The sequence below is a fragment of the Cyprinodon tularosa genome, unplaced genomic scaffold (assembly GCF_016077235.1).
Source record: "Cyprinodon tularosa strain WSP-4 unplaced genomic scaffold, ASM1607723v1 ctg79, whole genome shotgun sequence".
NCBI lineage: Eukaryota > Metazoa > Chordata > Actinopteri > Cyprinodontiformes > Cyprinodontidae > Cyprinodon > Cyprinodon tularosa.
In genome coordinates this window covers 2368623-2382301 of record NW_024039551.1, presented here as the reverse complement: position 1 = coordinate 2382301, position 13679 = coordinate 2368623, and the positions used below count along the sequence as shown (strand labels likewise).

General features: G+C 41.2%; 1 protein-coding gene across 1 annotated transcript; it reads left to right on the top strand.

Annotated features, from left to right (window-relative positions):
- Positions 1-954: 954 nt before the first annotated feature.
- elmod2 (ELMO/CED-12 domain containing 2) lies at positions 955-12120 on the top strand. The gene is made up of 9 exons (XM_038271133.1): positions 955-1188; positions 3330-3479; positions 3581-3609; positions 4286-4383; positions 4462-4591; positions 4753-4886; positions 7412-7480; positions 7558-7691; positions 11441-12120. The coding sequence occupies exons 2-9, from the start codon at positions 3335-3337 to the stop codon at positions 11587-11589; spliced, it is 888 nt and encodes a 295-aa protein (XP_038127061.1). The 5' UTR covers positions 955-1188; positions 3330-3334; the 3' UTR covers positions 11590-12120.
- Positions 12121-13679: the final 1559 nt, after the last annotated feature.

The following is a 13679-nucleotide window of genomic DNA, read 5'->3' as shown; positions in this document are numbered from 1 at the left end:
TATAACAAAAGAGAAATACAACCAGGTTACATTTAGTCATTCTGTTCGTATACGTAGGATTGTTTTATAATTCTAGTCTAGTAAGGTTTTGGCTTTTAGTACCTAATTTTACATAAAACTTTTGTTGTTGTCTTTTTTCCAACATTTGCTGTCATGCCATTGGCCCATAAATAACCCAGTGCAGCTGGCGGGAGACAGAAGTGCTCTTCCAGAAATAACATCACTGTCAGACAGTGTCTCCAGGCTCATTTAGCTATTGCAGAGCTGCAGAACCCCTGAAACCTACTTCATAGGTGTGCTAAAGGAGCATCACTGCAGATCCTTCCTCTCAGTTGCTAGAGATTATAATCACAGTATTCAGATAATTCAATAAGTTATATCCCTGCTTTTAATTGCACATTCTTTCCATTCTTTTCAAATGGTATTTTGCTGCTTTTTATGCAGATCTACAGAATATATGTCCATTAGGTTAACTTGAAAATCGCCATACACAGCTGCAATTTACATCTTCGGAGTTATGTTTTTATTAAATGTTTGTTCAGTATGCTTTACTTTTAGACTGAAGACCTAATTTTGTACATTTATGCAGTTCTACTATTGTTTTATAAGACATCTATTTAGCAGAGATGGACCTGAAACTGAGTACTGGTGGATGACTTTTTGGCATAGTGAGGAAAAAATTATATTTATCTATATATATAAGTTTGATATCATTGTATTTATATGAGCTAATTGTTAAAGGTATTGTATCTTTAACTGTGTTTTTATTTTTTTTATCAAGGTAGATCGGATCCAGCGGCTCTCAAAGCCCAGAGGCACCTGTCATGTGCACAGATGTCCTCCAGATGGCGCGCTCACAGCGGCGGTGCGAGATCTAAAATGATAACTTCAAAGACATTTGTTTATGCCTGATTATTTCCTTTTAATTGTCTGTTTTTAAATAAAAATAACCGGTTTCTGATCATATAGTTTCATAATATTATGAAGGATATTCATGGTGACACGTCTGTAACGTCGCTCTTTTAATATCGATGTACGTTTTGTTTTGTTCGCGTGTGCTTTTGCGTGGCCGGGTATCTGAGCTGCACCTAAACGCATCACCAGAGCTAACGTTATACCCCAAACAAACTGTCCTGCAGCTAAGAAGGAAATACTTTGCTCCGTTACTCTTTTTCTATCACCAATAAGGTAACGGTATCATAGCTTATTTCTAAATATCAGAAAAGCCACACAGTTTGCTAGAGACGTTTCTAACACCTGCTAATGAATCGAGCTAACATCCAAATCAATGAAAACCTGTTGTCTCAGCTAACACCTGTTAATGGAAGCTAGCTAGCTAGGCTTGTTTTAAAACAATAAAACGGAACAACAGATAAAACCTGGCTGATATCAAAATCTTCCGATGTCTGTCTAGACACGGTTAGGATTTGTAATTTAAAGAAAAGGTTATGGTAATTTCAAGTTAGCATCGCTGCTAACTCGATGCTACTATTCACTTATCGATGACGTCAGTGTGATTTTTAGGCTGCTCATGTTGTTGTTGTTTTTTTTTATCTCCTAGTCCTTCCTTTAGGGTGATTAAGGGAAATTCTGGACAGATTTATTGACATGTTTGTCTCAGCAGCGATCATTGTCAGTGTGAGTGTAGAATGGAGACAGGTTCTAAACTACAAACGAACTTTATTATGGTAGGTGGTAGGAGTTCATCCTCTTATCAGTTCTGGGATTAGTAGATCATAAACTGATCCTTTTATTTTATTATTCTAATATTATTTGCTGATATAAAACAAAAGGAAAAGTTGCAGGTGTAGTTATTTCATTTTACCCCTGAAACATAATAGAATAATTTAGATAATTAGAAGGTATACAAGAATTCCAGTTATTTTTACTGAATGTTTATCTGAAAAAGGAACTCTTCTCCATTGTTTGTGTGAATGTCCTAAAGTCCAGAAGTTTTGGAAGGATGTTATTAGGTGTCTATCTGAATTGCTTAAGTTAAAAGTCCCATTAGAGGTTCAAATTTGTGTTCTAGGAAAATATATCCAATAGAATTTAAGCAAACACAAAAGACAACTACATTGATAGATTATGGACTTCTTTAAACCAGATGATCTATTGCACTATGCTGGAGGAACATGGAAGCAAGAAGTTGCAAGCTCACATTGCAAAGGGCAAACAATGGGACTTTGAGAATCTATAGGAGCCATATATGAGGATCATGGGACTGAATGAGGAGCTTATTGTTTGGAGTTTTGAATGGATGTCTTGACTACAGTTTTTATTCTTATATTGACCATTTTTTAATTCTTTTTTAAGTCTCTGCCTTAATCTAAATGGCTTTGTATATTTTTGGAACTAGACTTATGCAGGTTTAAATGGTGAATGCAGGGGTGAATGTAAGTGTGTACAGTATAAGTACATCTTACAAGCTTAAGTTTGTTGTCTGTACGTTTTGTTGTATCAAAAAAGAGACGATTCAATATAATATGTTTGAGAAAAAAGAAGGTATCCAACTAAACTGAAGTTACTGAAGTTTTAAAAAGTTCCAGTTTGAGAAACCAGAAGAATTTTTTTGTCTTCTTGGGGTTTCTGTTGAACCGAAGAACTAATTGTAGGTCTTCTGTTTTGTTTTTCGTTTTTCAATTGATTATTTTATTTTAATCAGTAATATTGTTATTAATGGTTATCATACAGAGAGATTGTGCTATTAATCCAGGTTTTCCTTCGCAGTGACATTGTGTACCTTTTGCACATCTGTTTATTTTTTGTCTTAGTTATCTAATCAAATTGGGGAGTTTTGGCCTAGTGGTTAGAGCGGTGCACTTATGCTCTGAGAAGGTTTCAAGTACTCGGTTTGATCCTCACAACCTCAACTCTGGATTGCTGAGCAAGACCCTAAACCCTGCACTGCTTCCTGGGAGCCACACAAAAGCAGCCCGCTGCTCCCCGAAGGGATGGGTTAAATTTAAAGGGTGGATTTCCCCATTTTGGGACAATAAAGGGATTTAGATTAATTACAAGTTATGGAGAAACAATCAAAAGGTTTAAATCTGAGCCTGATTAGTTTCAGTACTGAACTATTTTCCTTTTTACACCCCTTATGCATTGATTGGCTCTGTTTTGGACTGTTTTTGATTTAAACCTAATTTAAACCTAATATTACGTAGATTTTAGTAAACTCTCATTTGATGTTATCAAAGAAATCACAACACAAATAGTGAAAATGTTTTCTGTAAATCCATGACCAAAAACTAAAGAGCTTCTGAAGAGGATTAGACAATGATATGAGACGATGTTAAAGTGAGCAATCTGTTTCTCTGTGCTTCCAGTGGAGATGTTGGGTTGTATCTGGCAGTATGTCTACACATCCTTCCTGAGATACTGGTTGAAGTGGCTCATCAGGCAGGCTACTGGGACGTGTGAGCTGCAGAGGATCTGCTCTGGATACAATCCGGGAGCAACAAGGACGTCCAAAGCAGGTGAAATACTCATCCAGCTCCGCTCCTGCTGTTGGCTGATTTCATTAATTACTTTCCCTTCAGTACTTCACTAATCCACTTCTGGTTTCTTTATCTTCCAGAATATTCTCTCCAGTCCTCCAAAAACAAAGTAAGACAACTGATTTGAAATCAGGAACCTCAGCTAACTTCAGATGCAGCTAGCATGTCGTCAGTTTTAAGTTCATCTGCATCTCCTGAGTTTCAGTTAGGAGCAAACTGTGGATCTCCTTCAGTTTTTAATTATTATTTAAATTATTCAGAAAAGTAAATCAGGATACAAGCTGGTTCTATGATATTACTCCTGAGATTTCTGGAGTTTCTTTATTGGCTAAGATTAGACATGCTTTTACCAAACTAGTGGAGAACCTTTTATTTTGCTTAAACTTGAACTAAAGGTATTGTTGTGAAATTTTTATCATATTTTTGTATTAGAAAAAAGGATTTTTGATATTTTTTGCAGCTTATAAGCTACAAGCAAAGTAGAGCCTGACTGTGAGGCAGAAATGAAATGATAGAAGGGTCTCAATCATTGGAGGAATAAACGATTGTTTACTTTGATGCATCTGTCAGTAAACTGTGTTGGCTGCATCTGCCGAACAGCAGCATGTCTGACCCGTTGATCTGTGAACCTTCAGATCAGCAGATCTTCTGATCCTAATCGTTTTTATCTTGCCTGGCATAGATAGATTGTGATTACTGCTAGCTGAGCAGCTTTCTGATAATCAGTGCTTCATCAGGCGTTGATGCTGGTGTCTGTTTTTATTGTGTTTGGTCTCCTTTTGCAGGTTTTGAGAGGAGCTTTGGGAGCTAGCAAGGATGATTTAGAGAAATGTGTGGATCAGATTATGAAAGAGAAGAATATCAAACCTGAAAAAGACCCCCAGTAAGTTTGTGTTTAAATTTCCCCCATGAACATGATCATTGGAGCTCTGATGGGTTGCTGCTCTGCTTCCTTTTTCAGGTTCAGGGGGAGGCTGCACATCTGCCTGCTGCAGATAACTGGCTACAGCAGCTTGTTTTCATCGGTAGAAGACCTGAGAAAGGAAGTTTTCAGCTCTGAGTGCCCACAACACGAGGCCATGCTGCTGAAGGTTGGACTTCCTGGTAGTGGACTCAGGTGGTCTGCTAGCAGGCTTTATCTCCGCTACGTGTATCCAAACAGCATGTTAGCAGTGCTCCTGTTTTAATCAGATAACGGCTGTGTGATGATGATGATGATGATCATCATCATCATCTCTGTGTTTAAATGCAGCTCTGGGGCTTGTTGATGCCATCAGTGGAGCTGGAGTCCAGGATAACGAAGCAGTGGGGAGACATCGGATTCCAAGGAGATGATCCTAAGACGGACTTCAGAGGCATGGGCCTGCTGGGCCTCACCAACCTGCTGTGAGTCCTTCACAACTTCTAGATGTTGATCTAAAACTCAAGAACCTGATGTAAAACATAAGAACCTTATCTAAAACATGAGAACCTGATCTAAAACATGAGAACATGATCTAAAACCCTAGAACTTGATCTAAAACCCCAGAACCTGATCTAAAAACTCCAGAACCTGATCTAAAAACTCCAGAACCTGATCTAAAAACTCCAGAATCTGATCTAAAAACTCCAGAATCTGATCTAAAAACTCCAGAACCTGATCTAAAAACTTAAAACCTGATCTAAAAACTCCAGAACCTGATCTAAAAACTCCAGAACCTGATCTAAAAACTCCAGAACCTGATCTAAAAACCCCAGAACCTGATCTAAAAACCCCAGAACCTGATCTTATATTCACAACCTGATCTAAAACTCAAGAAACTGATCTAAAACTCCCTTACTTGATCTAAAACTCCAGAACCTGATCTAAAAACTCCAGAACCTGATCTAAAAACTCCAGAACCTGATCTAAAAACCCCAGAACCTGATCTTATATTCACAACCTGATCTAAAACTCCAGAACCTGATCTAAAACTCCTTAACCTGATCTAAAACTCCAGAACCTGATCTAAAACTCCTTAACCTGATCTAAAACTCCAGAACCTGATCTTAAACCCCAGAACCTGATCTAAAACTCCCGAACCTGATCTAAAACTCCCGAACCTGATCTAAAGCTCCAGAACCTGATCTAAAAACTCCAGAACCTGATCTAAAAACCCCAGAACCTGATCTTATATTCACAACCTGATCTAAAACTCAAGAAACTGATCTAAAACTCCCTTCCTTGATCTAAAACTCCAGAACCTGATCTAAAAACTCCAGAACCTGATCTAAAAACCCAAGAACCTGATCTTATATTCACAACCTGATCTAAAACTCCCTTCCTTGATCTAAAACTCCAGAACCTGATCTAAAACTCCTTAACCTGATCTAAAACTCCAGAACCTGATCTAAAACTCCAGAACCTGATCTAAAACCCCAGAACCTGATCTAAAACTCCCGAACCTGATCTAAAACTCCCGAACCTGATCTAAAGCTCCAGAACCTGATCTAAAACTCCAGAACCTGATCTAAAACCCCAGAACCTGATCTAAAACTCCAGAACCTGATCTAAAACCCCTGAACCAGATCTAAAACCCCAGAACCTGATCTTAAACTCCCGAACCAGATCTAAAACTCAAGAACCTGATCTAAAACTCCAGAACCAGATCTAAAACTCCAGAACCTGAACTTAAACTCCAGAACCTGATCTAAAACTCCCGAACCAGATCTAAAACCCCAGAACCTGATCTAAAACTCCTGAACCAGGTCTAAAACTCCAGAACCTGATCTAAAACTCCTGAACCAGATCTAAAACCCCAGAACCTGATCTAAAACTCCCGAACCAGATCTAAAACCCCAGAACCTGATCTAAAACTCCTGAACCAGGTCTAAAACTCCAGAACCTGATCTAAAACTCCTGAACCAGATCTAAAACCCCAGAACCTGATCTAAAACCCCAGAACCAGATCTAAAACTCCCGAACCTGATCTAAAACTCCCGAACCTGATCTAAAACTCCCGAACCTGATCTAAAACTCCCGAACCTGATCTAAAACTCCAGAACCTGATCTAAAACTCCCGAACCTGATCTAAAACTCCCTAACCAGATCTAAAACCCCAGAACCTGATCTAAAACTCCTGAACCTGATCTAAAACTCCTAATCCAGATCTAAAACTCCTGAACCTGATCTAAAACTCCTAATCCAGATCTAAAACTCCTGAACCTGATCTAAAACTCCTGAACCTGATCTAAAACTCCCGAACCTGATCTAAAACTCCCGAACCAGATCTAAAACCCCAGAACCTGATCTAAAGCTCCAGAACCTGATCTAAAACTCCTGAACCTGATCTAAAACTCCTAATCCAGATCTAAAACTCCTGAACCTGATCTAAAACTCCTAATCCAGATCTAAAACTCCTGAACCTGATCTAAAACTCCTAATCCAGATCTAAAACTCCTGAACCCCATCTAAAGCTCCAGATCTGAACCAGCCCATCAAATCCAACACTTCTAGGACCAGTCAGAGCATTTGCAGTGTGTCTGCAGAATTAGATTTGATTCTGTTTTTATAAGACAGTCCAGCAGAACATCAGCCAACAGGAAGCTGAGCGATCACAGTATCTGAATTTGGAAAATAATTGAGTAAAGACTGCTGGATCTGATTATAACTCTTTATGAAGGCATCAACCTGTATATTAATACATTTGTGAATTTATCAGCTGTGTTTGAACGATGTGATCCAAACATAACCACTGAAGATTAATTTCACAAACCTTCAGCTGTTCTGCTCAGCCTGTTTTAGAACATCAAATCAGGGCTTTAGAAATTATAACTATTATTCTGACATCAGTCTAACTGCTAACCCACGCTTGTTTGGAGACTTCTGTTTAGGCCTGACCTCTGAGAGGTGGGTTTAACCCCAGACCCTGTTTCTCTCATCCTTTTTGCAGTTTCTTCAGTGAGACCTACCCAGAAGAAGCTCGCCAGGTGCTGTCCCATGCTAACCATCCTAAACTGGGGTGAGGCGTCCTCCCAGCTCAGCTTCTCTCTAAAGCTCCACCAGGGGAGACCTCTGACCATGTGTGATGTGTTTCAGGTATTCCTACGCTATAGTGGGGATCAACCTGACTGAGATGGCCTTTAGTCTGCTACGGAGCGGAGCTCTGAAACCACATTTCTATAACTCGGTCCAAAGCGCCCCTGAGCTCAGAGACTTCCACCTGTTATACTGTGAGTTCTAAGTTCTCCACTTTAAACTGAACCCATCTGGGCCCAATGCAGCCACAGCCGTCTGTTTTGCGGGTTTGATGATAACTGGAAGGAAAGGCCCTACTAGTTTTACACTTTGTCCCCAATGTTGCCCTCAGGGTGGCTATCTGTTGCAGCAGTGTAAGGATGGATATTGTTACTCAGATGATTGCCCACTTCTTGTGTGGAACCCGGTTCTAGGTGGGATTCCAACAGCTTCTGGTTCTGGAGCCTGATGGTTTTCCTTCTTCATATTCAACACATCAACAGACGCAGCTGTTAGAAGCTGTAAGAATTAGATGGGTTTGATTTATCAGAAATAATTTATTGCTTCAAGGGATCCGGTTAAAACCTGTGATAGCGGCGAGATGAGATGTTTGTGGTCAGTAAAGGTCAGACAGTCTCTAACCACTCATGAAATACAGGAAGATCCATCTTTTCACCTTGTAAAATTGTTTGATGCTGCTGAGCGCCATCGGTCCTTCAGATCTGTGGCTGGTCTTATGACCCGGGCAGATGGTTTAGAAAACAAACGCCTCTCCATATTCAACCAACAACGGTGGAGAAAAACAACAACCAAACATTGGTCTGCTTAATTTTTATAACTAACATAAATGTTAATTGTTCAGTATAATTTCTGTGTTGGATCCTTAAAAGGCAATCAAGGTTGATCAAGGATCCCAAGTGGGGTCTTGACCCCCATCCAGGGTCTCAGGACTGACCCCTAAGGACAGAGACGTTAACCTGAGACCCAGTTCACCTCTGATAAGCTGCTTTGTGAAGGCAAATACTTGATTTATTCAGGAAGTATGGCGTCACATTTATTTAAAAATGCCCAGGAGCAAAATAAACATACTCGCATGTATGTTACACTACTTCTGCTTATGGTTTATCTACCACCGCACAACAAAATCACACATGCGTGAGAAACTTCTGCTTCTGACGCACGCCTGGAATCTGGCCGTGCGCACGATTCTCTATCCAGCGGGCACACTCGAGGACGGCTGCGCTCTCAAAAGCATCTCTGCCCTGGTACTGATTTTCTCTTTGCACAAAGGAAAATGTGTTTTGACAGGTTGTGCAGAGACAAACCTCTTCTGTAAGCCTTCCCCTGATTGGGCCTTGCAGATGGGAAGCAGTGTTGGGAAGCCTTTGACTGCGACCACTTACCCCATGTACCGCAAACGCTGGAGAAGCTTCAGCGACTGTGTCGCCTCCAGCCGTTGTCTTCACTTATGGATGACGAGCTGTCATTCAAAGGCCTCCTGATGTTACTTCCTGTGTGATCGTGTCTACAGTCGTCCTCGAGCGTGGCCGCTAGAAAGAAAATCGTGTTCGCTATGAGTTCCCGAGCACGATCTCGAGCAAGTGTGGGAGGAGCTAATGCGTGCAGAGAGCGATTTTTCTCCCTCGAAGCGTCAGTTTCTCACCCGTGTATGATTTTGTTGTGCGGTGGTAGATAAACCTTGCGCTGAAGTAGTTTATCACACATCCGAGTATGTTTATTTTGCTTGCGGCATTTTGAAATAAATGGGACGCCATTAGGGATAGGAATCGGAAACCGGTTCCTGTTCAGAACCGCTTTCGTGTGTTTCAATTCCATGGCACCATTTGGCAGCTCGCTGAACGATCCTCTTAATTCCAGGCAGCACCAGATACTAGGGCTCTGGGCAGCACGACTTACGTCACGTTTTTTACGCAAGTTACGCACACGGCATTTAGTAAGTAAGTACGATGTGAGCAGGCATAGGTCTAGAAAAGCAAAAAAAAAAAAATGGCGCCCCATTGGGTAAAGCGATCTAAAGTTTGGCTTCATTTTAAGGAAGAGATAGATGGCAACAAGACGCTTTGATATCAAAGTAGCAATTACATCCACGGGAGGAAATCCATCCAACATGCAGAAACACCTGCGCACACAACATGGCATACATTTTAACAAATGCCGTGTGGCTGTCCTTAATCTGGTTCCTAGTAAATTATATGCCATTTCTGGCATAAACCAATTTCCTACCTCTCTTTGGGGTTATTAAGGGAGCGTGTCTTTCTTTTTAATCCAGCCCTTCATTGCTAGCATGTTTAATTAGAACTACTGGTAGCTGGAATTCTTACATGATTCTAGCTATTGCTATGGATGTAACAAAACATGCTTGTTGCCCCGCATTCAGGAAGCGAGAGAAAGGTGACACTTGTTTATTTAAATTGTACTGTAATGCTTTTTCATTAAACTGAATCGATAAGGAATGGAATCATTTTGCAGAATTGATAAGGGAGTCGGAATCATGAAAATCCTATCAACTCCAACCCTAGACGCCATAAGGAGTATTTTAGTAAAAGGGCAGAACAGATGATATACACTCACCGGCCACTTTATTAGGTACACCTGTCCAACTGCCCGTTAACACTTAATTTCTAAGCAGCCAATCACATGGCGGCAACTCAGTGCATTTAGGCATGTAGACATGGTCAAGACAATCTCCTGCAGTTCAAACCGAGCATCAGTATGGGGAAGAAAGGTGATTTGAGTGACTTTGAACGTAGCATGATTGTTGGTGCCAGAAGGGCTGGTCTGAGTATTTCAGAAACTGCTGATCTACTGGGATTTTCACGCACAACCATCTCTAGGGTTTACAGAGAATGGTCCGAAAAAGAAAAAACATCCAGTGAGCGGCAGTTCTGTGGGCGGAAATGCCTTGTTGATGCCAGAGGTCAGAGGAGAATGGCCAGACTGGTTCAAGCTTATAGAAGGGCAACAGTGACTCAAATAACCACCCGTTACAACCAAGGTGGGCAGAAGAGCATCTCTGAACGCACAGTACGTCGAACTTTGAGGCAGATGGGCTACAGCAGCAGAAGACCACACCGGGTGCCACTCCTTTCAGCTAAGAACAGGAAACTGAGGCTACAATTTGCACAAGCTCATCGAAATTGGACAATAGAAGATTGGAAAAACGTTGCCTGGTCTGATGAGTCTCGATTTCTGCTGCGACATTCGGATGGTAGGGTCACAATTTGGCGTCTACAACATGAAAGCATGGATCCATCCTGCCTTGTATCAACGGTTCAGGCTGGTGGTGGTGGTGTCATGGTGTGGGGAATATTTTCTTGGCACTCTTTGGGCCCCTTGGTACCAATTGAGCATCGTTGCAACGCCACAGCCTACCTGAGTATTGTTGCTGACCATCTCCATCCCTTTATGACCACAATGTACCCAACTTCTGATGGCTACTTTCAGCAGGATAATGCGCCATGTCATAAAGCTGGAATCATCTCAGACTGGTTTCTTGAACATGACAATGAGTTCACTGTACTCAAATGGCCTCCACAGTCACCAGATCGCAATCCAATAGAGCATCTTTGGGATGTGGTGGAACGGGAGATTTGCATCATGGATGTGCAGCCGACAAATCTGCGGCAACTGTGTGATGCCATCATGTCAATATGGACCAAACTCCCTGAGGAATGCTTCCAGCACCTTGTTGAATCTATGCCACGAAGAATTCAGGCAGTTCTGAAGGCAAAAGGGGGTCCAACCCGTTACTAGCATGGGGTACCTAATAAAGTGGCCGGTGAGTGCATTTGGTAACTGTGCAACCTCCATGTCATGGGCTGCAGTATTTTAAGACTCTGAATCGATTCCTATTTCTGCTTTCAATTGGAGAACTTTGGATGTCATGAACACTTCAGCTAGCCGTTCTGTCATTTCCTCAACGCTCCTGTGCTTGTTTCCGCAGGTTACCTGGCGTACGAGTTTGATAGGTTCTGGGTTGCTGAAGAGCCGGAGAGCATCATGCTCTTCAACCAGTACAGAGAGAGGTTCCACAGCATAGTGAAGACCCGGCTGCAAGACCCCGCCGTGTCTCTGACACTAGCTCCTCATTAACAGGATCCAACACTTTCTGCGCCCGCGTACGTCCCGGTTCCATCTGGGTGAAGCAGAGAGACAGCAGGTGCCTGTCCCTGCTGGGGAAGAAGTCAGGGTCACTTTCCTTAGTGGTTCTCAGCCTGTTTTATCTCAGTCCAGCACAATTGTCAGTCCCAAACCTCCAGAGATGGACCATTCCAGCGACTGCCGACAGATGAGAGCTGCTGAAGACTCAGGTAGAGATGATGATCCGTGAGGCTTTAGCCACCTTTACTGATCAGATTTTCACACTTCAAATGTAAAAACCTTTGATCTTGTGTTTAAACTCCACCCCTTGGCTCCTTTTATCCTCAGGTTGTTCAGAAAACTCAATGGTGGTTCATTATCTCTCCTTATTGATGTTGTGTAGGAGTGATGCTTCATGACCCGTTTTCATGTAGTTTTATTTCCAAAGACTGAATTTTTTATTGTTATTTATTTTATGCTCTAGTTTGTATTCGTTGAGGATTGGCCATGACTAACGAAATAAATCTGGAACCTGAAACGAAAGCTGTCTGTGTGGTTCAAAGGGAAAACAGGAGGGGTGGCTGTTTTTCTATCTCTCCACATTCCTCTACAAACAATGACAAATGTTCCTCCTATTGACAAATCTGACACCTCTTCCATTTGTAAACAGTTATGAGATTGAAAACATCTCTACTAATAACCTGGATCAAACAGGGTTTATCATTATAGTTTGAAACGTTTGTTTAATATCACGCATTTTGTTAAATAAAAACATTCCATAAGTGTAGCAGCATCACTGAATTCTGACAAGGCATCGATATGAATGGAAATATTTGTACATAGTCCTTCAGAAATGAGGTTTTGGTTAATGGATACGATATAGTTTACATCTCTACAGTTAATAACGATGGGGTGACATCTGGTTGGTTTCTGCTTTTCAGGGGAACGAGGAGATCCCATTTGCTCTGCCTGCCTATTACAGGGTTTCCGCATGTCATTAAAAATCATTAAAAGTCATTAAGTAATTAATTTTTACATTAAACCCTGTATTAGAATAAACCCTAATATTTGTGGCTTTGAGATTGTCGCTCATATGCACAGGGTTATCTTTTTTCGTTGATGACAGCATTTTATTTTTTACCAATCCGGTCCAATTCACCTGGATACAAGATTAACCTGGAAGAAAGCGAAGTTTTGATGCTGTTACTATTAAAAGGATGTACACTTTGAAATGGTTTCAATTTTGTAACATTTTAACCTTTACCTAAAAAAGTATTTGGTAGAATAAGTGTTATATATGTGGAATTTCCTTTTTTCCTCTCTTAGGGCCCTGTCACACCTTGCCGATTTAGCCAGTTTATGCCCGATGTCCCAGAATCTCCTAAAACGCTGCCACACGCTGAACTTTCTGTTTTGTTTTTTTTTTTTCCCAATTTTGGGCATATACATAATGAGTCCAGAACTTATGTCCAACAACAGCCTAAGGCTACGTTCCCACTGCCGCTTGAAGTGACCCAAATCCGATTTTTTTTGGCCCATATGCGACCTGGATCTGATGTTTTCATGGCAGTCTGAACAACACAGATCCGATTTTTTCTAGTCCGACCCAAGCCACTTGGCTATGTGGTCCTGAATCCGATACGAATCTGATCTTTTCAAATGCGACCCATGTCTTAACGGCGAGGTCACATTCATCCAATCTGAACGCCATTAATACCCGACATAGGTCACTATTCTGCTTCTTGCTACACAGAAGCGACAAGAAAAACAACAACCTTGGCAGATAATGATGCAGAGAGCAGTATTTATGTTTAAACATCTTGAAAAGATTGAGGTTTTTAGGTGTGGAAAGATCGCTGGATGCGCTCCAGCACTACATCCATGTTTACTTCCGTAAACACGAAGCACGCTGGCTTGCGACGTCATTGCGTCCTCTAATGCCCATGCGGGACACTTAAGCTGTATGAATGCAGTTTACACAGGAGATCACTGACAACTCGCATATGTTTGGAAATGTGAAAGCAACGCAAAAAAATCTGATTTCACAAAAATATCGGAATTGTGCCTCAAGGCGTGACCGTAGCTTAACTTATGCATAACGC